Source organism: Ahaetulla prasina, chromosome 4 (assembly GCF_028640845.1).
Source record: "Ahaetulla prasina isolate Xishuangbanna chromosome 4, ASM2864084v1, whole genome shotgun sequence".
Classification (NCBI taxonomy): Eukaryota; Metazoa; Chordata; class Lepidosauria; order Squamata; family Colubridae; genus Ahaetulla; species Ahaetulla prasina.
The window spans coordinates 146092313-146119302 of record NC_080542.1 but is presented as its reverse complement, the minus strand read 5'-3'; the positions used below and the strand labels follow the sequence as shown (position 1 = coordinate 146119302).

The 26990-nt window shown below is 46.1% G+C and overlaps 1 protein-coding gene across 5 annotated transcripts in view; it reads right to left on the bottom strand.

Annotated features, from left to right (window-relative positions):
• ZBTB47 (zinc finger and BTB domain containing 47) overlaps positions 1-26715 on the bottom strand; it is a 55596-nt gene extending 28881 nt beyond the window's left edge. The window contains exons 1-6 of one of the 5 annotated variants that reach the window (XM_058179944.1): positions 26538-26711; positions 22795-22956; positions 13022-14497; positions 9322-9469; positions 5814-5929; positions 2427-2571 (exon numbers count right to left, since the gene is read on the bottom strand). In XM_058179944.1, the coding sequence (XP_058035927.1) occupies positions 2427-2571; positions 5814-5929; positions 9322-9469; positions 13022-14416 (1804 nt within the window). In that variant the 5' untranslated portion in view covers positions 14417-14497; positions 22795-22956; positions 26538-26711. Of the gene's footprint in view, positions 1-2426; positions 2572-5813; positions 5930-9321; positions 9470-13021; positions 14498-22794; positions 22957-26537 lie in introns of all 5 variants that reach the window. The other 4 variants (XM_058179945.1, XM_058179947.1, XM_058179943.1 and 1 more) reach the window with 4 other exon arrangements.
• Between the last annotated feature and the right edge of the window lie 275 nt (positions 26716-26990).

Genomic DNA, 26990 nt, shown 5'->3' with positions numbered 1-26990 from the left:
GCATGACTTGGGTTTCTGAGCCAGGACTGCCTGGAGGCCGACATCCCTCTTGCCAGGCTAAATGTGAGCATTCACAACTGCAACAAACGAGTTGCTGGCTCTTCCAGGTAAACCGGAAAGCTGAACTAGGTTCAGGATGCGGGAAAGACCCGGTCTCACCTGTGTGTGTTTGTCTGCGCCCCCCGAGCCAGGCCTCCTGCCAGAAAGTGACTTGGAAAGTGAGGGGGAAGGGCCGTCAGGACTTACCTCGGGAGCACCGGCTTCCCTGGCTCAGCTCCAGGAGCCAGAGGCAGGCCAGGTGGAAGAGATAACGAGGCCTCCGTCCCCTGATTCTTCCCCCCCCCCCGCCACACTCCAGACCCGGCTGATGGCAATCAGGCCTGGCTGGACCCTAGGTTTCATAGGCAGGAGAGGCGGGAACAACAGAAGCAGGGATGGGGCAGGCCTAGGAAGTGCTGAGTCATGGAGCCACCACCCCACAGGATATAAAGGCAGCAAGAGCTGCTGTGCCTCTTCATAGCAGGAAAATCAACTGATTGACTAAGAGCTGAAGTACTGTTTGTTCCTGGGTGACTCATTGGCATCAAGGGAGATAACAGAGACACTTGGCAGACGCTCACTATTTTGCTGCCAGAGCTGATAGTTGCCGGCTAATTAAGCCATCGCTCGGACGGAGGCGAGGGGGGACAGAACTGTGTGTGTGTGTGTGTGTACCTGTTCTCCACAGCCCCTGAAGGCAGGATAAGAAGCAACAGGTGGAAACTAATCTAGGAGAGAAGCAACCTGGAATTAAGGAGAAATTTCCTGATAGTGAGGACAATTAATCAGTGGAACAACTTGCCTCCAGAAGTTGTGGATGCTCCAACACTGGAGGTTGTTAAGAAGAGACTGGACAGCCATTTGATCAGAATGGTATATGATCTCCTCTTTAAGAAGGGGGTTGGACTAGAACAGGGGTCTCCAACCTTGGCAACTTTAAGACTTGTGGACTTCAACTCCCAGAATTCCTCAGCCAGCTTTGCTGGCTGAGGGATTCTGGGAGTTAATCCTAATCTTAAAGTTGCCAAGGTGAGACCTAACTAGAAGACCCCATGGTCCCTTCCAAATCTGTTATTCTGAGTGAATCAATGGGGTATACCAGTGATGGCTAACTTTTTCCGGACCAAGTGCCCAAAGTGCACCCCTGAACCCTCAAAATGCAATGTGTGTGTGGACCCCACATACCCCCCGCTCCCAATGCATGCACGGCACAGACCTGAAGACCAGCCGATTGGCGGGAGGTGCGCAGGCATGCGCAGCAGAGCTGCATTGGGGCGATGGCTCACGTGCCCACAGACAGGGTGTTGTTTGCCACCTCTGGCATGCGTGCCATAGGTTCGCCATCAAGGGGGTATACAGATAGTCCTCAACCTACAACAATTGAGCCCAAAATTTATGTAGCTAAGTGAGACAGTTGTTAAGTAAGTTTTGATCCATTTTATGAACTTTTTTTTGCCACAGTTGTTAAGTGTGATCCCCTTTTGAGAGCTTCTGACAAGCAAAGTCAATGGGGAAGCTGTTGTGGTCTGCCAGCAGCCAACGGAGCTGGCAACGGAGTCAGACAGCAATGAGGCAGAGGTGGGGCCAGGGCCATTGGGAAGTGAGGTGCGGCCTCCAGAGACTGATAGTAGTGAGGCAGCGGAACAGGAGGAGCCTGTTCTTAAAGCACGCATGAGAAGAGCTGCCAGAAGGCAAGAGCAGCTCAAGCAAAAAGGACAACTCAGGAGTAAGGCCAGGAAATGATTGGCCCCTCCCATAAGACTTAAAGGATCAGCAATGGTGTTTCAGCTTTGCTGGAAAACAATGTTGTAGCTGTGTCTTCTGCTTCGTGTATGTCTTTGTTTTCATGGCTTCTGGACGTTTGCCAGGAAGGGCCTTTGGCAGTTTGCCTAATTGGACTAAGGTTTGTGAGATAACTGAAGAATTTGTGTTTGGGAGGCATTTGGGAGGCATTTGTTTTACTTTGAGTTGAACAATGCTGGGAATGAAGTAATTCCCAGCTGTTCGAATAAAGTTTATTTTTCTATGGGCCAAGTTTGTTGCTACCTACTTGGGCCTGGGTCACAACAGAAGCCAGATTCACTTAACAACCGTGTGACTAACATAAACAACTGCAGTGGTTCATTTAACAGCTGTGGCAAAATTCACTCAACAACGGTCTTGCTTAGCCAATGAAATTTGGGCTTCAGTTGTGGTTGTAAGTCAAGTGCAGCCTACATGATTCACTGGCATGACTTGGGTTTCTGAGCCAGGACTGCCTGGAGGCCGACATCCCTCTTGCCAGGCTAAATGTGAGCATTCACAACTGCAACAAACGAGTTGCCGGCTCTTCCAGGTAAACCGGAAAGCTGAACTAGGTTCAGGATGCGGGAAAGACCCGGTCTCACCTGTGTGCGTTTTCATGTGCTCGTCAAAATACTGCTTCATGTTGAAGTCCTTCCCGCACCACTGGCACATGAACTGCTTGTGCCCGATGTGGATACTCATGTGCGAACGCAGCTGGTACTTGTACTGGAATCGCTCATTGCAATTCTGGGTGGATTCACAAAAGAGAAAGATTAGGAAAAAAGAAAGAAAAGAAAAAAAAGGAAGGAAGGAAGGAAAGAGGGGAGGGAGGAAAGCAAAACAAGAAAGAAAGAAAGAAAGAAAGAAAGAAAGAAAGAAAGAAAGAAAGAAAGAAAGAAAGAGGACGGGATAAGAGAAAGAGAGAGGGAGAAAGTAAAGAGGGGAGTGAGAGAGGAAAGCAAACAAGCAAGCAAGCAAGAGGAAGGAGTAAGAGAGAAAGAGAGAGAAAGAAAGAGTAAAGGGGAGTGAAGGAGGAAAACAAGCAAGTAAGCAAGAAAGAAAGAAAGAAAGAAAGAGGAAGGAGTGAAAAGAAAGAGAGAAAGAAAGAGTAAAGAGGGGAGTGAGAGAGGAAAGCAAAACAAGCAAGCAAGAGAAAGGAGTGAGAAAGAAAGAAAGAGAAAGAAAGTGAGAAAGAAAGAAAGAAAGAAAGAAAGAGGAAGGAGTGAAAAAGAAAGACAGAGAAAGACAGAGAGAAAGAAAGAAAGAGTAAATAGGGTAGTGAAGGAGGAAAACAAGCAAGCAAGCAAGAGAAAGGAGTGAGAAAGAGAGAGAGAAAGAAAGAAAGAAAGGGAAAGAAAAGAAAGAAACACATCAGTGGATGAATGTAGGAAACACGAGTCTTCTTGCAACATACAGGTAATCCTTGACTTACAACCATTCATTTAGTGAACATTCAAAGTTACGAAAACAGTGACCTATTACCAGGCCCTGCGCACTTATAACTACTGCAGCATCCCCAGATCAAAATGGAAGTGCTTAGCAAGTCGCAATGTATTTATGACGGTCCCCGAGTCACCTGATCGCCATTTGCAGCCTTCCCAGCAAAGTCCTGGAGGTTGGGGGGCAGCCGGATTCACTTACCAACAATACAACTCATGTAACAATCGCAGCGATTCACGCTAATGACTGTGGCCAAAAAGGTCGTAACATCGGTCACAAGGCACCTAACGGTCTTGCTTACCAACTGAAATTCTGGTCCGATTTATTTATCAAATTTATATGCCACCTCACAGTCCTACAACTGGTTGCAATGGTGCAGTTATCAAGCATTATTTAAGCTTAAGAGAAACTACATTATGGATAGAAAAAGCTCACCTTTTACACCTCAATTTCCAGATAAGGTGCAAACTTTTTTTTTTAGGGCTAGGTTAAGTACTTTTGATAGGCCATTGTTGTCGAGCCCAACAATTGGCAGTTGTTAAGTGAACCCCGTTAAGCGAATCACAGGGTTGTTAAGCAAAACCACCTACAAAGGCTGCAACCATCAGAAATACATACCAGTTGCAAGGGCCCAAATTTGAATCCCACCACTGGTATACCCCCTTCCCCCCCAGGCCATTTCTATTATCTGTGAACACCCACAACGTTTTATTTATTTATTTTATTTTATTTTATTTTATTTATTTATTTGCATTTATATCCCGGCCTTCTCCGAAGACTCAGGGTGGCTTACACTATGTCAAGCAATAGTCTTCATCGATTTGTATATTATATACAAAGTCAACTTTTATTGCCCCCAACAATCTGGGTCCTCATTTTACCTACCTTATAAAGGATGGAAGGCTGAGTCAACCTTGGGCCTGGTGGGACTTGAACCTGCAGTAATTGCAAGCAGCTGCTGTTAATAACAGACTGTCTTAGCAGTCTGAGCCACTCAAGGACCCTTATATTTTAAAAGTGAAATGCCGAAAAGAATGGATCAGATACTATCGGAACCTACGTATATATGACAAAACGCTCCCCACGCCTTATGCTGTATGTTTGACATACAGATGGTCCTCCCATTACGACCACAACCAAGCCCGACATTTCTGTTGCTAAGCAAGACCGTTTTCAAGGGAGTTTTGCCCCAGTTTACGACCTTTCTTGCCACAGTTGTTAAGCGAATCACCGCTGTTGTTAAGTGAGTCACACGGTTGTTAAATGAATCTGGCTTCCCCATCGACTTTGCTCGCCAGAAGGTCGCAAAAGGGGGTCACGTGACCCCAGGAACACTGCGACCGTCATAAATACGAGTCAGTTGCCAAGCGTCTGAATTTTGATCACGGGATTCTGGGAATGCTGCCATGGTCGTAAGTGTGAAAAATGGTCCTAAGTCCCGTTTTTCAGCGCCGTTGTTAAATGAACGGTTGTTAAGTCGTCTTCTTTTAATGACCCCAAAATCCCTTGCAGGGAGGGGGAGTCTGGCCAACTGAATGGAGCTGAGTGTTTACTGGCCGGATGCCCTGCCTGTCGCCAATGCGGAGTTAGTTTGGTTTTTTTAAATAGATTTTTTATTTTTAAATACATCAATATATGAACAATGTGGCCCCCTCAGTATAATTCATTTTGATACAAACATCAATAATGATAATTGTAGTAATTGTTATATTAATCCAATTTATAAAATCCTAGAATTGATATACATGATTTTTAAGGTAATTATTCAATATTTTAATATTCCATTTTAATGCCAATGATGCTATAAACGTACATGGCAATACCATCTTTCACCCTGTAGTCTTTCCCATCGAATTGTTACTTATATTCTATTATATAAAAAGGAGGGATTAAAAAATTATATCTGCTAACATTCCCTCTAAATCAGATCCCTATCACTAATCCTAATATATAAAGGCGTGTATTCTTATTTCTTCCTCTATAAATCTCTAATCAGGCCATCCTTATATTAGAAAAAAAAAGAACAACAACAAATATATAATAATTTCTTTCTCACCATCACCTCTGCCCCGTTTTAACACTTTTTTTTTTTTTTTTGGCTTGCCTCCCATATTCCTCTCTTGGATCTTTATCTCTATCAACAACTGTAACTTCCCCATTCAGTTTTGTTCGGCAGATACATTTTCATCGTGACCTAAGAAATATCTGCCTCTACCTAGGATCGAACTCACAGCCTCCTGATTGTGAGGGGAGTGCTCCACCTTTAAGGCTATGCACCACTCAGTGAAGGGAATTACTCACCATCATCTTTTAATGACCCCATAATCCCTTGCGGGGTGGAGTTCTGGGCAATTGAATGGAGCTGAGTGTTTACTGGCCGGATGCCCTTCCTGACGCCAGAGCGGAGTTACATTCAGCAGATATATTCTTATCGTGCCCGGAGATAGAAATATCTGCCTCTACCTAGGATCGAACTCACAGCCTCCTGATTGTTGCATGCATCGCTCCATGAACGGTTAATGGGATGACACCCCAAAATGGATTCTCACCTCACATTTGAACGGCTTCTCGCCCGAATGCTGGAGAGAATGGACTTTCAGAGACATGCTCCGCTTGAAGGACTTCCCACAGGTCTCACAGGTGAACGGCATATCCTTGGTGTGAGCTACAACGCAAAGAAGAATCGGGGTTGTCTTCTAAAGCAGGGCTCTCCAATCTTGGCAACTTTTAAGACTTGTGGACTTCAACTCCCAGAGTTCCTCTGTTTTCCCAGAATTCTGGGAGTTAAAAGTCCGCAAGACTTAAAGTTGCCAAGGTTGGAGAGCCCTGTTCTAAAGCCTTCCAGATAGGGCTGACCCCAGCTACGTGGTCGGCTTGGCTTAAGGCACATGACCAGAGATCATCTCTGCTGCGAGAGGTCACAAAAAAATTGGAAACCCCAGAGATAAAACCAACAGCCATCTCAGTTTGGGAAAGTACATAACAGAGTTGGAAGGGGCCTTGGAGGTCTTCTAGACCAACCCCCTGCTGTAGTGGGAGATTTAAGTTGCATTAACTGAGGGATACAATCAAGATCAAGGCAGGTAACTAATACCACTCTATAAAGCCTTAGTAAGACCACACCTAGAGTCCTGCATCCAGTTTTGGTCACCACACTACAAAAAAAGATGTTGAGACTCTAGAAAGAGTGCAGAGAAGAGCAACCAAGATGATTAGGGGACTGGAGGCTAAAACATACGATGAACAGTTGCAGGAACTGGGTATGTCTAGTTTAATAAAAAGAAGGACTAGGGGAGACAGGATAACAGTCTTCCAATATTTGAGAGGTTGCAACAGAGAAGAAGGGGTCAAGCTATTCTCCAAAGCACCCAAAGGCCAGACAAGGAATAATGGATGGAAACTGACCAAGGAGAGATTCAACATGGAAATAAGGAGAAATTTTCTAACAGTGACAGCAATCAACCAGTGGAGCAGAAGTTGCCTTGAGAAGTTGTGGGAGCTTCATCACTGGAGGCTTTCAAGAAGAGACTGGACTCCCATCTGTCAGAAATGGTGTAGGGTCTTCTGCTTGGGCGGGGGGGTTGGTTGGACTAGATGACCTACAAGATCCCTCACAACTCTGTTAATCTGTTAAATCTTATACCAGTTCAGACAAATGGCTATCCCATCTCTTCTTCAAAACCTCCAGTGATGGACCGCTCACGATTTCTGAAGGGAAGCCATCTTGACTTATTTTAAAAACAACAACAAAGTCTTCATTTCCATGTGGATAAGTCCTTATTCCGGAGCCTGAAAGGGAAACAACTGAGCAAGAAAGCACAACTACATTTTTTGGGGAAATTTAAGCTTCTGATCAGGTGGTCTAGCTCAACGAAATGCAGGGAGGAGATTGGGCGTCATGTTTGCCCGATAGAGTATATGTAGCTCAGGGTTGAAATGAGGAGGAGGAGGATTGGGGTCTTTGGTGCTTTCTGAGATTGGTTGTTTTCTTACAGACGTTTCATGACCCTACTAGGGAACATCATCAGTAATAGAAAGACTGGTGTTTGTAGAGAAGAGGAGGAGGAGGAGGAGGTGGAGGAGTGCGAGGTCCTTTGTGCTCTGTGAGGTTGGTTGTTTAGTTGCAGACATTTCATGACCCAACTAGGTAACAACATCTGGGCACTGGTTGGTAACATTTGATATTAAAATGTCTCTGCAAGAAAACAACCAACCTCAGAAACCACAAGTTATATATTTTAATTCAATTACAGTGACTGATTATCTTTAAGGGACGCAGATGTCTTCCATCTGGCATCTACCGAAGTTTTGGAAGGACAACCATCTAGAGCCTATGACCCTGATGGCGAACCTATGGCACGCTTGCCATAGGTGGCACATAGAGGCCTCTTTTCTGGTTTCCAACTGGTCTTCGTGGGCGCTGGAAAATGGCCGGAAAAACAACCGGAAAATGGCCCCAAAAAAACAGGCAGTTTTTCAGATCATTTTTCGTGCCAAAAGTGGCTTCAAAACGGCCCTCAAAAATAGGTTTGCGCATGCCTATTTCCAGGGCTCAGGCGCATGCAAAGATCAGCTGCCCAGTGTGCATACACGTGCCAGAAACCCAAAGACCAGCTAGCCAGTGTGCACACGCGCACCAGTCATCTGTCTTTGGATTTCCATCGCACACATGCACACACATGTACACATGTTCCGGTCTGGGCACTTGGTTGGCCATCACTGATCTAGTTGGTTGGCCATCACTGATCTAGACACATCACTGCTCCATCCAGAACATCTCATGACACTTATGGTCAACTTAACTGGAGTGCCAATTAGAGATTTAATATAATCACACAAGGAGAGCACAACTGGAATAACTTTGTCACGATTTGTCATTCTAAGGATCACTTCCCGAGACCTAGCTGGTATCCGTTTAGGGGAGATGGGGGATTTTTAATTTTTCCAGAAGTTGTTAAGACACAATTTCCACCATCCAGGATGGGTGGAAATACAGGTAGTCCTCGATCTATGACCATAATGGAACCTGCACATTACGGTCGTATATTTTGTTGTAAATCAGGTTGATTTCACAACATATTTTTTTTTTGTGTGGCAGCTGTTAAGCGAACATGGCAGTTGTAAAGTGAACAGAGGAGTCATTAAGTGAACGCTGCGATCATTACGTGAACATTGAGGTCATTAAGCGGGTCAGTCGTCTGCTACGGACATAGTTTTGCTGAAAACAAAAAATTGTGTTTTGGCAAAAAATATGGTAAAAGACACTGCAAATGGCCGTGTTGCCGCAAGTTCATTGATATGATGGCGGCCTGACCGCTATAAGTCCAAATCACAGTTTTAAACCCCTTTTTTGGAGCTGGTCATAGCTTTAAAGCCACTGGTCATTAAATCAACGACTACCTGTATGGGTTGCAATGATAGGATGTGGAATCGGATATCTTCTAGATCAGGAGTGGGGAACGCCGGCCCTTTAATGACTTGCGGACTTCAACTCCCACAATTCCTGAGCCAGCCATGTTGAGCATGGCAGCCTCAGGAATTCTGGGAGTTGAAGTCCAACATGGCTGGCTCAGGAATTCTGGGAGTTGGAAGTCCAACATGGCTACTCAGGAATTCTGGGAGTTGAAGTCCAACATGGCTACTCAGGAATTCTGGGAGTTGAAGTCCAACATGGCTACTCAGGAATTCTGGGAGTTGGAAATCCAACATGGCTACTCAGGAATTCTGGGAGTTGGAAATCCAACATGGCTACTCAGGAATTCTAGGAGTTGGAAATCCAACATGGCTACTCAGGAATTCTGGGAGTTGAAGTCCAACATAGCTACTCAGGAATTCTGAGAGTTGAATTCCAACATGGCTACTCAGGAATTCTGGGAGTTGGAAATCCAACATGGCTAGTCAGGAATTCTGGGAGTTGAAGTCCAACATGGCTGGCTCAGGAATTCTGGGATTTGAAATCCATAAGTCATGAAAGATTCCATGGCTCTCCATCCCTGTTCTGGACGGTCCTTAGGTCCCTGTTCCTGCCCTTCTCCATGCGTTCCCCACCCTACTCACCAACCATGTGCTTCCGCACGTGTGCCATTGTGTAAAACCTCTTCTCACAGATCTCACAGGAGAATTTCTTCTCGGCGTAACTGTGGACAATTTTGTTGTGCTCATGGAGCGACCAGAGTTTCTTAAAAACCTTCCCACAAGTAATGCACTGCAAGGGAGAAGAAGAAGACGACCCAGGAAGTCCCCTCTGAGGCTGTAAATCTATCGACTGACTTCCAGTTTTAATGTAAGAATAATTTTATTTATTTATTTACTTATTTATTTGTTCATATTTTTATACCGCCCTTCTCCGAAGACTCATGAAATCTCTTTCAAGCTTCTGCAGGCAGTCCTCGGCTTATGATGAAAGTTGAGCCGTTGTTGAGCGAGACACATGCTAAGTGGGCTTTGCCCTATCTTACGACCTTGTTAAGTGACTCGTTGTAGTTTTTAGGTGAGGAACACGGTTTTTAAGTAAATCTGGCTTCTCCCTTGACTTTGCTTGTCAGAAGTTCGTCAAAGGGGAGATCACGTGACTAAGTACAAGCCAATTCCATCTGAATTTTGATCAGGCGACCACAGGGAGACTGCAAAGTTTTTAAGTGTGAAAAAACTCTTTTCAATGCCCTTGTAACTTTGAGTGGCCACTAAACAAATGGTTATATGTCGAGGACTGCTCGTACAGGATTAAACTTTCTTGTCCAATCAGGCTTATTCATATTGGACTATAAATTGATTGCCAACATTAGATCAATAATCCTGATTATTTTGAGCTTTTTGAACCTTGGCCCCTTTAAGAGGGGTGGTGGACTGCAACTCCCAGAATTCCCCAGCCAGCAAGCTCATTGGCTGGGGAATACTGGGAGTGGTCTACCTCTCTTAAAGTTCTCAAGGTTAAGAATTACTGTTCTCTTTCTATAGGTAGTCCTTGACTTATGTCATTCCTTTAGTGACCGTTTAACACCACTGAAAGAAAAGCGACTTGCAACTTATGACGTCTGCAGCGTCCCCTGGGTCATGTGATCAAAATTTAGGAGCTTGGCAATCGGGAGGCACTTATAAGGGTTACATTACAGCATCCAGGGGTTGTGTGATCCGCCATTTGCGGCCTTCCGACAAGCAAAGTCAATGGGAGAATCTAGATTCACTTAGTGACCGCCAGACTCACACAGAAGCGATTTGCTTAAAGGCTATAGAAGAAAATGTGGCTTTTCTTTTTACTGATCCAGACTCAATTTTATTTAAAAAAAATAATCTTCCCTTTTTCTCCTTGCAATTTTGCTTTTCAAACACTTGCTGGCGCTGCAGGCTTACAAACACACACACACACACACACAAAACACACAAAAACACCTCACAGGGATGCACACACCAACCGTAGAAAAGCATCCAAGGAATTCAATCTGAAATGGAAGATTACGTAATCTGGATCAGGGGTCTCCAATCTTGGCAACTTTAAGCCTGATGGACTTCAACTCCCAGAATGCAAAGCTGGCTGGGGCATTCTGGGAGTTGAAGTCCACGAGGCTTAAAGTTGCCAAGGTTGGAGACCCCTGATCTGGATCTGAATTGCACACATTCTGACCCACAACACACACGGGTTTACTTGTCCTCAAGGGACTGAGAAGCCAGGGCTAAGCATGATCCCAGATCCTTCGTATAGAATAGATCATTCATGGCCTTAAACCAAAAGTGAAAATTTTTGCTAGATACCACATCTCCCGGTTGTGCATTCAGGAAAAATTAAAGCCGTGACAAGAAAGTTGAGAGAATTGCTCTGAGCGACAAAGTACAGTTAGTCCTCGATTTACAATATAGTTCATTCAGCGACCGTTTGAAGTTACAACATCTCTGAAAAAAAAGTGACTCACGACTATTGCAGCCCTCATACTATTGCTTCACAACTGACTCATATTTACGACGGTCGCAGCGCCCCCGGGACGATTCCCTTTTGCGACTTTCTGGCAAGCAAAGTCGACGGGGAAGCCAGATTCACCGCTAACTTAACAACTGCAGTGATTCGCTTAACAGCGGTGGCAAGGAAGGCTGTAAAACGGGACAGAAGTCACTTAACCAAGGTCTCACTGAACAACAGAAATTTTGGGCTCAGCTGTGGTCGTAAATCGAGGACTACCTGCATTCTTTCCTCTTAAAACAGATACGCCTTGAACTTACAACCATTTGTTTAGTGAGTGCTCGAAGTTACAATGGCACTGAAAAAAGTGACTTACGACCGTTTTCACACTTACGGCCGTTACAGCATTCCCCCGTGGTCATGTGATCAGAATTCAGATGCTTGGCAGCTGACTTATATTTATTTTTCCCGAAGGCCATCACTCTGCTAAACAAATAATTCCCTCAACACTGTCAAACTATTTACTAAATCTGCACTACTATTAATCGTTTCATAGTTCCCATCACCCATCTCTTTCCACTTATGACTGTATGACTATAACTTGTTGCTGGCAATCCTTATGATTTATATTGATATATTGACCATCATTTGTGTTGTAAATGTTGTACCTTGATGAAGGTATCTTTTCTTTTATGTACACTGAGAGCATATGCACCAAGACAAATTCCTTGTGTGTCCAATCACACTTGGCCAATAAAATTCTATTCTATTCTATTCTATTCTATTCTATTCTATTCTATTCTATTCTATTCTATTCTATTCTATTCTATTCTATTCTATTCTATTCATATGCACCAAGACAAATTCCTTGTGTGTCCAATCACACTTGGCCAATAAAATTCTATTCTATTCTATTCTATTCTATTCTATTCTATTCTATTCTATGACGGTTGCTGTGTTCCGGGGTCATGTGATCCCCATTTGCAGCTTACTGACAAGCAAATCAATAGGGAGGTTAGATTCACTTAACGTCCACGTTACTAACTTAACAATGCCACCGGTTCGCTTAGCAACTCTGGCAAGAAAGGTCGTCAAATGGGAAGAGCTCACTTCATCACTGTCTCGCTTAGCGACGGAAATTTGGGGCTCAACGGTGATTGAACCTTCAATCTTCAAATGCCTGTGTCTGCCTTGAGGCTGGCCTCCATCTTGCCAGGCTGAAGTGGAGAGTTTGCAGCTGTGCTGGTAGTCCTCGACTTACAACTGTAACGGAGCCCAAAATTTCTGTTGTTACGCGAGACCGTTTGTTAAACAGGTTTTGACTCGTTTTACGACCTTTCTTGCCACAGTTGTTAAGTGAACCTCTGCAGTTGTGACTCACCTGGTTGTTAAGTGAACTGGGCTTCCCCATTGAATCTGCTGGTCGCAAAAAGGGATCACGCAGGCCCGGGATGCTGTGCTGTGCTGTCGTAAATATGAATCCCTGGCCAAGTGTCTGAATTTTAGTGAGACATGGGGATGCTGCAACGGCCATACTGGTGAAACATGGTCGTAAGTTCCTTTCTTCAGTGCTTCCCCATTGATTTTGCTTGCCAGAAGGTCACAAAAGGGGATCATCACATGACCCCAGGTCATAAATATGAGGACGTTGCCAAGCATCCGAGTTTTGATCACGTAACCGCAGGAACGCTGCAATAGGTTGTGTGAAAAACGGCGCTGAGGGCAACTTCTTTTACTTAGAACGGTCACTAAACGAACTGTGGTAAGTGGAGAACTGCCCGTTCAACCATCCTCACCAGAGTTCCCACCACAAGGCCTCGAGGGCGCCAGGCTGAAGGAGAAAGGAAGGGCTATGGAAGTCCTCACCTGAATGTTCTTCTCACAGTCGGTCTGATGGTGCAAGACCAGTTCGCTCTCCAGCAGGAACCTCTTGCCACACTTCTCGCAAATCTGCATGCGTGTGTGCGTGACATTCATGTGCTTCTCCAGGTACCAGCGGTTGTTGAACACTCGTGGACACTTCTTACACGGATAATGTTGCTTCTCTTCCAGCTTGACCTTCTGGCCAGGAGGATCCTGTTCCTTCTTCTGCTTCTTGGCTTTCTGATCCCCGTCGTCCTCCTCAGCGACTTCGTCTTCATCTTGTCCCTCCTCTTCCTCCTCCTCCTCCTCCTCCTCTCCTTCTCCTTCCATCAGGGTGGCAACTTCACCCATTTTGAGGGACGTGGATGAGATGGTGGCCTTGGCAAGTGGCCTAGTCCTCTGAGTTGCTCTGGTCTTCTCCCCTCTGGTCTCGGCCACATTACTGTCATTGTCTCCTCTGTCCTCTTCTTCCTCATCCTCATCCTCTTCTTCTTCTTCTTCCTCTTCCTCTTCCGAGGTATCCTCCTCTTCCAGGTCCTCCTCTTCCAAGCGCTCATCTTCATCACCCATATCTGCATCGTCAACTTCATCTTGCTTACTGCCATTTTCTTGTTCTCGATCTACCACCGAGGAACATCGTTCACCTTCTGGCTGTCCAGCTTCTGAAGCCACTTGGTTGGTCACGGAAGGCTGTCCCTCTGCACCTTTAGAGACGTTGAGGGTCTGGTTGTTAAGGTTGACCTCCACAATGATCTGCTCGCCACGGCTGTAGGAACCTCGGTTGCCCAGGGGAGCCTCAGATGCGTCCCCTTCCATCTTGCAGACAGGTGGACCGCCATGGTTATCTTCCTTGTAGAACGTCTTGTTGGCCACAGTAGGCTGGTTCTGGTTGCCGTCCTCCACCCGCACAGAATATGGGATGTTCCCTTCTCGGGCGAAGATCTTAGGACGTGGAGGGTCCACCTCTTGCTTGATGTCACAGAAGAACTGAGGCGGTGGGTTGGCTTTGCTACAGTTGTCCGAAGTCAATGCCATATTGTTGGTCATGGCCAAGCTGAGTGCTCGCGTGGCGAGGAGTTCCTGACAGGAGGAAGCGATGTCGGTCATCTGCAAGACGGAAGCCGCATTCAGGACATCCTGAATGTTGTCGGCATTGACCAAGAGCTTTGAGGTGTAGATGAAGTTCAAAATCTGTTGAAGGCCAAGGGAGGTCAAGGCCTCCAGAGATAGTTCCACCCTCTGGAGTTGCTTGTTCTGGGTGAAGAGCGAGTGGAAGAACTGGCTGTAGGCTGCCAGGACTCCCTTGTGGGCCGGGAAAACGGACTTCTGCTGCACCAGGACGATATCCACGTCACACAGGTCAGGCTGGAAGAGGCGTTGCTCATTCAGCCTGTCCATCAAACACGTGGAGTGGAGGGCGGCATCTTCTACTAGGGAGTATTCGGGAGCAGGGTGGTCGGCTGTCTTTTCAACTATCAGCTGGAGGGAAGGAAGAGAAGGAAGATAGATGGAAGGAAGGAAGGAAGGAAGGAGAAAGGGAAGGAAATAAGGGAGGGAGGGTAAGAGGGGTGGGAGAGAGGGAAGAAGGAAGGAAAGAAAGAAAAAGGGAGAAGGTATAAAGATTAAAGGATGAGAGGAAGGAAAGGAAAAGAGGGGAGAAAAAGAATGAAAGAGAGGGAGAGAGGGGAAAGAGGAGGATGAGGAAGGAAGAAGGAAGGAAGGAAGCCAAGGAAAAAGGAGGGAGGGGTGATGGAAAGGAGGGATGGGATGGAGGGAAGAGAAGATGGATGGAAGGAAGGAAGGAGAAAGGGATGATAGAAAGGAGAAGGAAATAAGGGAGGGAGGGTAAGAGGGGTGGGAGAGAGGGAAGATGGAAGGAAAGAAAGAAAGAAAGAAAAAGGGAGGGGTTATAAAGATTAAAGGATGTGAGGAAGGAAAGGAAAAGAGGGGAGAAAAAGAATGAAAGAGGATGGGAGAGAGGGAAAAGAGGAGGAGGATGGGGAAGAGAGGAAGGAAGGAGGGAGGGAAGAAAGAAGGAAGGGATGATGGAGAGGAAAAGCAAATAATGGAGGGAAGGTAAGAGGGGTGGGAGAGAGGGAAGATGGAAGGAAGGGAAGAAAAAAGAAAGGAAAGGAAGAAAGAAGGAAAAGGAGGAGGGAATGAGAAAAAGAGGGAGGAAGGGAGAATGGGAGGGAAGGAAGGAAGGAAGGAAAAGAAACAGAGGGGAAAAAGGAAGATGGTTGGAGGGAGGGAGGAAGAAAGGAAGAGAGAAAGAAAGAATAAGTTAGAACAACTTTGGAGATCATCCCAACCCTCCTTGGAAACAGTCTGAGCCCACACAACCTCAGCTGCTGCTTAGTAACCAATGCCCATGACCAAGTCCCCATCTGCAGGTAGTCCTCAACTTACAACCATTCAAAGTTACAACGGCACTGAAAAAAAGTTGGCTTCACTTAACGACCGTCGCAGGAATCCCCATGCTCAAGCGATTATAACTTGGGCACTCGTCTCGTAATGGCCAAGACTGAAAAACACCAGCCGAGCCATTTCTAATCTTATTTCAGGTAGTTCTCGACTTATGACCCCCCCCCAGCTGAGCTCCAAATTTCTGTGGCTAAGCGGGACAGTCGTTAAAGTGAGTTTTGCCCCTTTTTATGACATTTCTTGCCACAGTTGTTAAGTTAGTAACCTGGTTCTTAAGTGAATCCGGCTTCCCCCTCGATTTTGCTTATCAGAGGGTCGCAAAAGGGGGTCTTTTTGCCTCTGATTTCATTTTTCCCTTTGCAAAAAATTATTTCTGATCTCTATTTCCAATTTCCCTTTTTGCAAAGGTTTATTTCTGATCGCCTTGCACAAATATATTTCCGGTTTCTCTTTCTGACAAATTAAACTTCTGATCTCTGTCTCCCTCTCTCTCTTTCTCTCTGTTTTTTTTTGCAGATATTTATTTCTGATTTCATTTCTCTTGTCACAGAGAAGAGAATTATTCCTTGTTTCATTTCTGTTTTTGGGAAATATTCGTTTCCCTCTCTATCCCCTCATCCAATTTTCTGATTTGTTTTCGAAGCTGAGGCTTGTGGGTTGGCTGAAAAGCCAGGAAAAATTTAGGGCCTTGGACTGAACAAACAGAATTGTTAAATGTTTTTGGAATTTTTGGTGGGGAAGGGAACTGTTAAAAGACATCTGTTGAAAACATCAACGGCTGCCAACACATATTATGCAAGCAGACCCATTAATTGCACAAGAGATGACAGCAGATGGCATAAAATGTGAAAAAAAGGACTAATGTTAAAGATATAAAAACAAAGCTAATGATACAGTCCTCAACTTACAACAGTTCATTTAGTGACCGTTCGAAGTTACGAGAGCACTGGAAAAAGTAACTTACGATCGGTTTTCTCATTTACAGCCATTCCAGTATCACGTGATAAAAATTCAGACACTTCGCAGCCGGTTCGTATTTATGACCGTTGCCGTGGGGTGGGGGTTGTCACATGATTCATTTTTGTGACCTCCCGACAATCAGTCAATGGGGAAGCCACTCAACAACTGTGTGGTTAGCTTAAATTCACTTAAGAACTATGCCAAGAAAGGTTGTAAAACAGAGCCAAACTTACTTAACAATGATCTTGCTTAGCAACAGAAATTTGGAGAAGGAAAGAGGGAAGGAAGGAAGGAGAAAAGAATAAAGTAAGTGGGGAAGGAAAGTAAAAAGAAGGGAGAGAGAAAGAATGAGAGAGGAAAGAAGGAAGGAAGGAGAAAGAAAGATTGACAGAGACAGAAAAAGGGAGTGAGGGTGGAGGGAGGGAGGGAGGGAAGGAAGGAAGAAGAAAGTAAGTTTGACAGAGAGAAAGAGAAAGGGAGAGAGGAAGAAGAAGGGAAGGAATGAAGGAAAGATAAAGAAAATTGACAGAAAGGGGAGAGGGAGGAATAAGGGAAGGATGGAAGGAAGGAGAAGAAAGATTGACACAAAGAGAGAGAAAGGGAGAGGGGGAGGGAGGAAGGAGGGAGGGAAGGACGGAAGGAAAATCTCATGGCCCATGTAGCAAAGCATGACCGTCCATCTTGGAGCAGGTTTTCAACTTTAGACAAATAACAAAACTCCCACTGGCTTGTTGTGCAGCTATGCTAGGAATGTCAACTTGGTCAAAGCTTGCAAGGAGACGCGAGTAGGAAGATCTGAAATGCAAAGTGTCTACAAAACTCTTTTGTTTTAAATCTGGATAGGAAGCCACCCAAACAACTGCGGTCGTGGACAAAAGGCAGAAACTCTCGTGTCTTCATGGACTATGGGATCTCCTCCCTCCCTCTCTCCTCTCTTTTTCCTTCCTTCCTTCCTTCCTTCCTTCCTTCCTTCCTTCCTTCCCCTCTTTCCTCCCTCTGAAAACAAAAGGTGGAAGCTCACATTTAGGATGCTATCCCAAATCAATAAAAGCACCACTGAATCCTACGGCTGGAAAGTATCTTGAAGGACATCTAGTCCAACCTACTGATCAAGGCAAGAGATGGCCTGAAAGGCCCCATTCATTGGGCTGCGATTGTGAAAGAGACACTCAGAATAAAGGCAGTTCCTGATTTATAGCCAGTTCTTTTACAACCATCTGAATTAACAATAGCCCCGTCAAACACACACACACACACACACACACACACACACACACACACACACACACACACACACACCCCGCTGCAGTCCTGTGGCCGAATATGAGTCAGGTCTGCTTTACGACCAGACCTGACGTGACCAGGATCTGCGATGTTCATTGCCAGTTCCCAGGAAAAGATTAACATCGAGTATAGATAGTCCTCGACTTACAATCACGGCTGATCTCAAAATCTTCGTTGCTAAGTGAGACAGTTGAGTTTTGCCCCATTTTACGACCTTTCTGGCCACCGTGTTTAAGGGAATTACTGCAATTGCTAAGCTGATCACACGGTTGTTAAGTGAATCGGGCTTCCCCCTTAACTTTGGCTTGTCGGAAGGTCGCAAAAGTGGATCGCATGACCCTGGGACTCCGCAACCGTCGTAAATACGAGTCAGTTGCTCAGTGCCCTGAGTCCTTCGGGAGATAGGGCGGTATATAAATTTGATTAAATAAATAAATAAATTAAATAGTGTCTTGAATTTTGGTCACGTGGCCACGGGGATGCTGCAATGGTCGCCAAGTGTGAAAAATGGTCATAAATCACCCTTTTCAATGCCGTTGTAACTTTGAACTGTCACTAAATGAAATATTGTAAATCGAGGAGTTACCCGTACTCATTTATCCCTTATCCAAAGTTACTAAATTGATCTCAAATCATGATTTCGAGTTAAGGAGCCTCATCTAAAGTATCAATTTATGCAGTCCGTAAAAATGACACAGGACCTCAGCCCAAATGCGAGAAGGAACACCAGCACTATGTAGTCAAGAGGAACCTTGGAGGTCATCTATCCAACCCCTGAGCCTGCAAATGGTTCAATTATACTCTAGTACGATCAAGCAGCTAAACCTAAAATGTAGTATGGGGGAAAAAAATGTACTTACCTGATGGGCAACTATGCAATTTGTCAACCTGAAAGAACCTTTAAGACGTGTGGACTTTAACTCCCAGATTTCTCCATCATGCCCAGGGTGGCTAGGGAATTCTGGGAATTGAAGCCCACATATTCCCCTTTGCTAAGTGTTTTCAACGTATTTCCCTTTTCTGAGTATTTCCAATGTATTTCCCTTTTCTATATAACTGAAGATGTTACATATGTAGGCCTTCTTTGCAAAAGGTGGGTGCAAATTTTTTAATTTGTTTTCAGTGAGTTTGGGAGGGGGTGTTTTAAATGAGGAAACAGGAACAGGAGATCTCAATGGGAGACCCATTACTGTGATCACAATATTTACATTTTTTTTAAATTTGCATTTATATCCCGCCCTTCTCCGAAGACTCAGGGCGGCTTACACTGTGTTAAGCCATAGTCTTCATCCATTTGTATATTATATACAAAGTCAACTTCATTGCCCCCCCAACAATCTGGGTCCTCATTTTACCTACCTTATAAAGGATGGAAGGCTGAGTCAACCTTGGGCTTGGTGGGACTTGAACCTGCAGTAATTGCAAGCAGCTGTGTTAATAAGACAGACTTAGTCTGCTGAGCCACCAGAGGCATTAACATCTCCACCCTCTTTTAGGGGGGGAAAAAGTGCATCTTATATCCAAAAAATACGGTAAGCAATGCCACGGTCAGAACTTCGAAACTGGGCCATAGGCCCCATTTCTGGTTCCATCATAACTTGGAACAGTTGGTAAGTGATCGGTTGTAATTCAAGGGCTGCCTGTACTTATTTTTAGTGATAAACTGAAATTTAATTTTGCGACTCTGTCCTGCTGCATTCCCTCCCTCTCTTATTTGAGAAGCAAACTCCTCTTTCCGAAGGATTAAATCCTCTTCCGTGAAAAATTGCTGGAAATTTGCCACAGTTAGTCCTCGACTTACAACCCTTTTGTTTAGTGACCGTTCGAAGCTGCAACCGCGCTGGAAAAAAGTGATTTATGACCGTTTTTCACACTTAAAATCGTTGCAGCCTCCACCTCGTGGTCAAAATTCGGACACCTGGCACAACTGACTCATATTTAATGATGGTTTCAGCATTCTGGGGTCACGTGATCCCCCTTGGCCACTTTCTGAGAAGTAGGAAGCCAGATTCACTTAACAACCGTGTAAGTAACTTAACGACTGCACTGACTCACTTTAACAACTGCAGCAGGAAAGGTGGTAAAATGGGGAAAGAGTCACTTAACAACCGCCTGACGTAGAAATTGAGATTTTGGGCGCTCGGTTGTGGTCATACGTTGAGGACTAATTGTACTTTGTTACTAAATCCAATTTCAATGCAGTTTCAGCTCACTGCTAAGACAGTCTGTTATTAACAGCAGCTGCTTGCAATTACTGCAGGTTCAAGTCCCACCAGGTCCAAGGTTGACTCAGCCTTCCATCCTTTATAAGGTAGGTAAAATGAGGACCCAGATTGTTGGGGGGGCAATAAGTTGACTTTCTATATAAATATACAAATGGATGAAGACTATTGCTTAACACAATGTAAGCCACCCTGAGTCTTCGGAGAAGGGCGGGATATAAATGCAAATTTTTTAAAAAATGTGTCTTATACACTGAATACGGGCATTTTTGGCCTCCTGAAGCCCCGCCCTATGCGTCCTGTTTTTGCAAAAAACAGGGTGCACAGAGGCTTTGGGGGGCCTGCAGAGTGCTCCTGGGGGCTGGGGAGGGCAAAACCTTTTTTATTTCTTGCTTACCTCTTCGAAATCTTGGTGCGTCTTATAGCCTGAAAAAACAGGGTAATGACCCCTACCTAAAAGTTCATAAAAATTGGGCGCAGTAACGTGGTGATCCATTTTACGACCAAATTGTCAGGCTCAGCTGATGTCATAAATCGAGAATTATCTGTAATATTTTTGTCAGATTTTGAATGGTTCAGATTTAGGCTCCTTTGGGGCAGAGGTGAAATCCCAAAATTTCCCCTTACCAGTTCTAATAGGCGTGGCTTAATGGTCATGTGACCGGGTGGGCGTGGTCAACTTGAAGTCACTCGCGCCACTCGCTGTTAGACCCAGGAGCTGCACATTCTGAAGCCCCCAACGCTTTGAGTTTCCCTCCGCCATCTGCCCAAGCGAACCTCGGAGCCTTCTCTTGCCCCGCTCTCCATCCCGGAGGATCGCACATTCCCCCCCAATCAATCCTCCGTACAAACCGCCTGCCCCGTTTCTGCAAAGGCAGAGCCCCCCACCCCACCCTGCAGGGCAATCCAAAGAGGGGAGGGGGGATGCTGCAGAAAAGGCCACCTTCCACCCAGGCCCGCCTGCCTCCCTTGTCAGCTCCGTGGGGCGCTTGGGACTCTGAAGCAGCCCACTGGCTTCCCATCCCGCCATCTGCCTGCTTATTGCCACTTTCTTTGACTGCTGGCGCTCCAGGGGAAGGAGATTCTGCCGTGACCCACACTAGCCTGTTTGGGTAAGCGCTGCCGCCCAGGCTGAAGGGAAAGCACTGCGGGCTCCACGCTGGTGAGGCTGGGACTGGTCCTCTCCCCGCACGGCTTCCACACCTCTCGCTCCGCTTCTTCGTCGGCGGGAAGCAGCGCCATGGCTGAGCTTCCTTTACCTGGAGCGCCGGACTCCGTGGGCCGAGTTCCCGGAGTGGCGCCAGCAGTCGAAGAGAGCAGGCAGGTGGCTGGGTGGGAAGCCAGTGGGCTGCTTCGGAGTCTCAAGCCCTTTGGAGCCAGCACGGAAGATGGAAGGTGGCCTTCTCTGCAGCATCCCCCACTCCTCTTTGGATCCACCTATCGGGGGGGGACGGGGGACTCTGCCTTTGCAGAAACGGGGTGGGGTGAGCAAGTGACAGCTGGGGGACTGGTTTGGGGTGTGTGGCCAGCAAGCGGTCACTACCTGTTCGGCGACCCAGGCCACATGTCTGCTACTGCTTTGCCCAAACCGGTAGCATTTTACCCCTGCTTTGGGGGCGGGGAGGAACAAGAGAAAGGGATAAGCAAATTATCTCTTTGATCAGGGTTCCCCAGTCTTAGTCAGTTTAAGTTGTGTGGATTTCAAGTCCCAGAATTCAGCAGTTTGCATGGTAAAGTTCACTCATGCCCGCTACAGAATTTTGGGAACCGAAGTCCAGTCTAGGCGTGAAAAACAAAACGCACAGGTACAGCATATGGTCAACCTATGGCACGCATACCCAAAGTGGCATGTGAAGCCACGCCGCCCTCAACGTGCGGTCTTGCCTGTTTGTCTTCCAGATTTCTGGTGCACACGCACACACAAAGATCAGCTGCCCTTCGCGCACGCAGCAGTCCTGAAAACCGGTGTGCGCATGTATGCCGGCCAGCTGGTTGTTGGATGTGCATGCGTGCCAGAACCCGAAAGTTCAGCTTTTTCGGAGCACAATCCCTTTGCCTGTGAGGCAGTGCCAAAAAAGTGTGCGCATGTGCACCAGCCAATTCATCGTCGGGCGCGCATGCGCACTAGAACCCGGAAGTTTGGCTTTTCCGGAATACGATCCCTTCGCCCGGGCGGCAGTGCTTAAAATTGGCCTGCACATGTGTGCTGGCCAACTGATCATCAGGTGCACATTTGCGCTAGAACCCCAAAGTTCGGCTTTTCAGGAGCAAGGCGCTGATGAGCAGGCATGCGCCATTTCTGGCACTCGGTGCAGAAAAGGTTTGCCATCACTGGTATATGTGGTACCTTGCTCAATAGTAGTAACTGTGAGAGGGATCTTGGAGTCCTAGTGGACAACCATTTAGATAGGAGCCAGCCGTGTGCAGCAGCTGCCAAAAAAGCCAACACAGTTCTGGGCTGCATAATCAGAGGGATAGAATCCAGATCACGTGAAGGGTTAATACCACTTTATAATGCCTTGATAAGGCCACACTTGGAATATTGCATCCAGTTTTGGTCGCCACGATGTAAAAAAGATGTGGAGACTCTAGAAAGAGTGCAGAGAAGAGCAACAAAGATGATTAGGGGACTGGAGGATAAAAAATACAAAGAATGGTTGCAGGAACTGGGTATGTCTAATTTAATGAAAAGAATGACTAGGGGAGACATGATAGCAGTCTTCCAATATCTCAGGGGTTGCCACAAAGAGGCAGTCAAGCTCTTCTCCAAAGCACTTGAGGGCAGGACAAGAAGCAACAGATGGAAATGAATCAAGGAGAGAAGCAATTTAGAACTAAGGAGAAATTTCCTGACAGTTAGAACAATTAATCAGTGGAACAACTTGCCTGCAGAAGTTGTGAATGCTCCAACACTGGAAGTTTTTAAGAAGATAACCATTTGTCTGAAGTGGTGTAGGGTCTCCTGCCTGGGCAGGGGGTTGGACTAGAAGACCTCCAAGGTCCCATCCAACTCTGTTACTCCGTTCTGTTCATGGTGGGTGGTGGATTCTGGGAATTGAAGTCCACACATTTTAAGGTTGCTGAGTTTGAGAAACACTATCTTAGATCGAGGGTCTGCAAACTTGGCTCTTTTAAGACTCTTGTGCACTTCAACTCCCAGAGTTCCTCAGCCAGCTCAGCAACTCAGCTTTGCTGGCTGAGGAACTCTGGGAGTTGAAGTCCACAAGATTTAAAAGAGCCAAGTTTGCAAACTCGTCTTAGATCAACCCAATGACTTAGATCAACCCAACGACTTATCTTTTTTACTTTCGCATCGATTCGACAGAATATGGAAATACGAAAGATTTTCTACTCATTATAGTTATTTGGTTCTACTTTTTGCTGTTTGCAAGGTTTTGGTCTCTAAATCCACCTGATCTGGTCAAGGAAGATGGGAGCTGTAGTCCTAAACTTCCAGAAGCCAGGGGACGGGCCACTGCCTATCATAATGAAGGGCAGGTTCTCCATGGTGTCCAGGAATGGGATGGAATAAAGGTCATTTGTGACGGAAAGCGCACCACACAGCATACCACATCTGGACAAAAGCCTGTTGCAGTAACAATGCACTGAAAATAGTGACTGAGCACCATTTTTCACACTTATGACCGTCGCAGCATCAGCTACTTTGCAACTAGTTCATATTTATGACGGTTGCAACATCCTGAGGTTACAGACAGTCATTTTCTGTGACCCTCTGCCAAGCAAAGTAAACAGGGAAGCCAGATTCACTTAACAACCGTGTTGCTAACTTAACAGCCGCAGCGTTTCATTTAACAACGGTGGCAAGGAAAGGTCGTAAAATGGGCCAAAACTCACTCAATAACTTTCTCGTTTAACAGAAAGTTTTAGGTGGTTGTAAGTCAAGGACTACCTGTAATTGTCAACACGGAGGTTCCAGACTGTAATGCCTGCAAGCGAATTTGCTCCTTTGCTGATCTATTGTGTATTTGCACACACACATGTATTCTATTCCTCACGGCTGCTAAAGACAGAACAAAACTCTATTGTGTTTGGGGTGACACTGGGAGACACCAACCATCAATGTGAAGATGAGTTGTACATTAGAAGAACAACCCAACCATCCAAAGCTCCAAAGTTTGGACAGATTATTCTCCAAAAAAACCTCACACATTTACACAGTTGTTAAGTGAATCACTGCAGTTGTTAGTAACACAGTTGTTAAGTGAACATGGATTCCCCTCTGACGTTGCTTGTTAGAAGGTCACAAAAGGTGATAGCATGACCCCAGAACACTCCCATGTCATAAATATGTGTTGGTTGCCAAGCATCCAAATTCTGATCATATGACTATGGGGATGCAGAGGTCACTAAACGCAATGTCGCTAAATCAATGATTGTTAAGTCAAGGACTACATCTGTCTGTCCATCCCTCTTCTTATTAATCTATTATCAATCACCTATCTTTGTTAACTGTATTCCTTTACTGACCTGTCGTCTATCTTAATTGTCTATATTGTGTTATCTATCCTTCTATCATCTATCTAATCCATCCATCCATCATTATCTAGATTCTTATTGATCTATTATCAATCACGAATCTTTATTAACTATATTGTCTTATTGATCTGTCATCTACCCACCTTTATTAATTATCTATATTCACTTCTAACTATCTAGCCTATCTACCTACCTACCTATAATCTATCTACTGTACCTACCAGTCTGTCATCCCTCCTTCCCTCCCCTTCCCTCCCTCCCTCCCTCCCTCCATCTATCTATCTCATCTATCTCATCTATCTATCTATCTATCTATCTATCTATCTATCTATCTATCTATCTATCTATCTATCTATCTATCTATCATCTATCTATATCATCCATCTATCTATCATTTATCTATCATTTATCTATCATCTATATCATCCATCTATCATTTATCTATCATCTATCTATCTATCTATCTATCTATCTATCTATCTATCTATCTATCTATCTATCTATCATCTATCTATCTATTTATCCATCTATCTATTTATCCATCTATCTATCTATCCTCCATCAGTCTGCCTGCCTGTCTGTCTATCACCTGAACTAGACTCCTACCTGGTCCCACCTGCGTATCAGCTCCCCAAGCAATGATAATGAATCAATGAAGAATTTTGTAAATAAATCTCTGACAAAGCCCAGAACTCCTAACTTTCTTTCTTGGGGACGTTTGCAGCCCCTGACTCCCCACAAGACACATACCAATACTCTGCATTCTGACTAAGGATGATAGGAGTTGAAGTCCAGCACCTCTCTAAAAAAAAAAAAAAATTCTCATTTCACGGCTAGGATTGTGTTACATGCAGGTAGGAGGTGACCTACTGGGCCAGCTGCTGCATAAGTACCTTAAAAAAAACAAAAACCCAAAACAATAGAGGGGGGGGATTTGTCATGTTGTCTTTCAAAGGAGAGGGTCATCCTACTTTCCCAAACCCCCAATGTTTTGTTTTAATCCAACACATGCAAACTTAAGCAGATCACATGACCCGACCACCACCACCACCCCGCAAAAAAAAATTGAGTTGGGGGAGGAGGAGGTTGAGGGGTGTCAAATCAAAGCAGGTTTCTATTGCAAAGCTGCCACCGGTTCTTTTTCCAACTCCCACTCCCCACTTCCCTCCCCCCCCCCCACAACCCTGTTTATGTAGCTCAACACACACGCACAGAATCAGGTTGCCAAAAGCTGCTCTGCCAGGACCTTAAATGCACCGAAATGCAACTGTCACTCAGGCGCGCAAGGAAGCGGATTAAGTCCTTAAAGCCTGCAGGGTTTGTGGCGGCGGGGGCGGGGGAGAGGGGGGGGGGGAGAGAGAGAGGAAATAGAAGAGAAGAAATTACGGCGCGAGCCAACTTGTCTGGGTGAGCTCATTTGTCGCAACGGGATCGGGTCTGGCTAAGGGGAAGGAAGGAAGGAAGGAGGGAGGTTAACTCCTTGCAAGCCACGATCTGGCCAAGAGGGAGAGAGAGGGAGGCTGGGGGATGGCGGGCATCTCTTGCGCCTTTCCCCTCCCCTCCTTTGCAAAAAAAAAAAAAAAAAGGAAAAAAAAAAGGGGGGCCAAGGGAGCGGGACTGAACCCCAGCAGGCGTGCAAATTCAAGATCCGGAGGAACCTCTTCCACTCCTACCCGCTCCTGTCTATTTCCTCTCCCCTCCACTACAAAGCTCCCCACCCACCCCCGCGCCTTCGATTGCAACGTGTGCATGGTGCAGGACAAAACCCGGAGGTCGGAAGGGCCAGAAGAAGGAAGGAAGGACGGACGGACGAGGGGAGAAGGAAATGGGAGGAAGGAAGGAGGGAGAAAAGGAAAGAAGGAAGGAAGGAAAAAGGCAGAAGGAAAAGAGGGCGAAGGCATTGCGTTGCCTTGCAAAATTGCACCCGCATTGCAAATGGCATTGCACGGCAAAGCAACTTCCGACCCTCCCTTCCTCTTCCCCTCCCCTCCCCCCCCCCACCTCCCCACCCCATCCTTTCCCCGTTTGGCCTTAGCCTGCCAGCGCCCCCGTCCTGGGAATTTATTATTATTATTATTATTATTTTAAAAAAAGAGGAAACAAGATTGAGGGGTGGGGGGGGGGCGCTCTACCATTTTGCTGCCGGGCTGCCCGATCCAGGGAGCCCCGCTGCTCCTCTGCTCGCGGTGGGGTTGCGCTCTCCATCAAAAGATCCAGGGGTGGAGCGAGGAAGGTGGATTCGGGGGTGGGTGGGGGAGGAAATCTTCTCGCTCGTTCCGTCTAAAGAGGGGTGTATATATATTGCTCCTCTGGCTGACAGCCCCCCACCCCCAACAACCTCCCCCCCCACCCTCTTCGTCCTCCTCTGCAGCGGCCGATGCTCGGCGCTTTGCAAAGGGCTCCTCGGCCGATGCTCCGCCTACCGCTCCTCTCTCCCCGCCCCTTTCTGTCCTCCTCCCCCCCCCGCTTTCTCCCCAGCAAGAAGGGGAAAAGGCTGGCAAGCGCCTGCCCAGCCTTCCAGGCGGGTGACGGAGACGTTTGGCTTCCCTTGGCCTTAGTGCGCCTGCTCGCCGGGTTTTGCACGT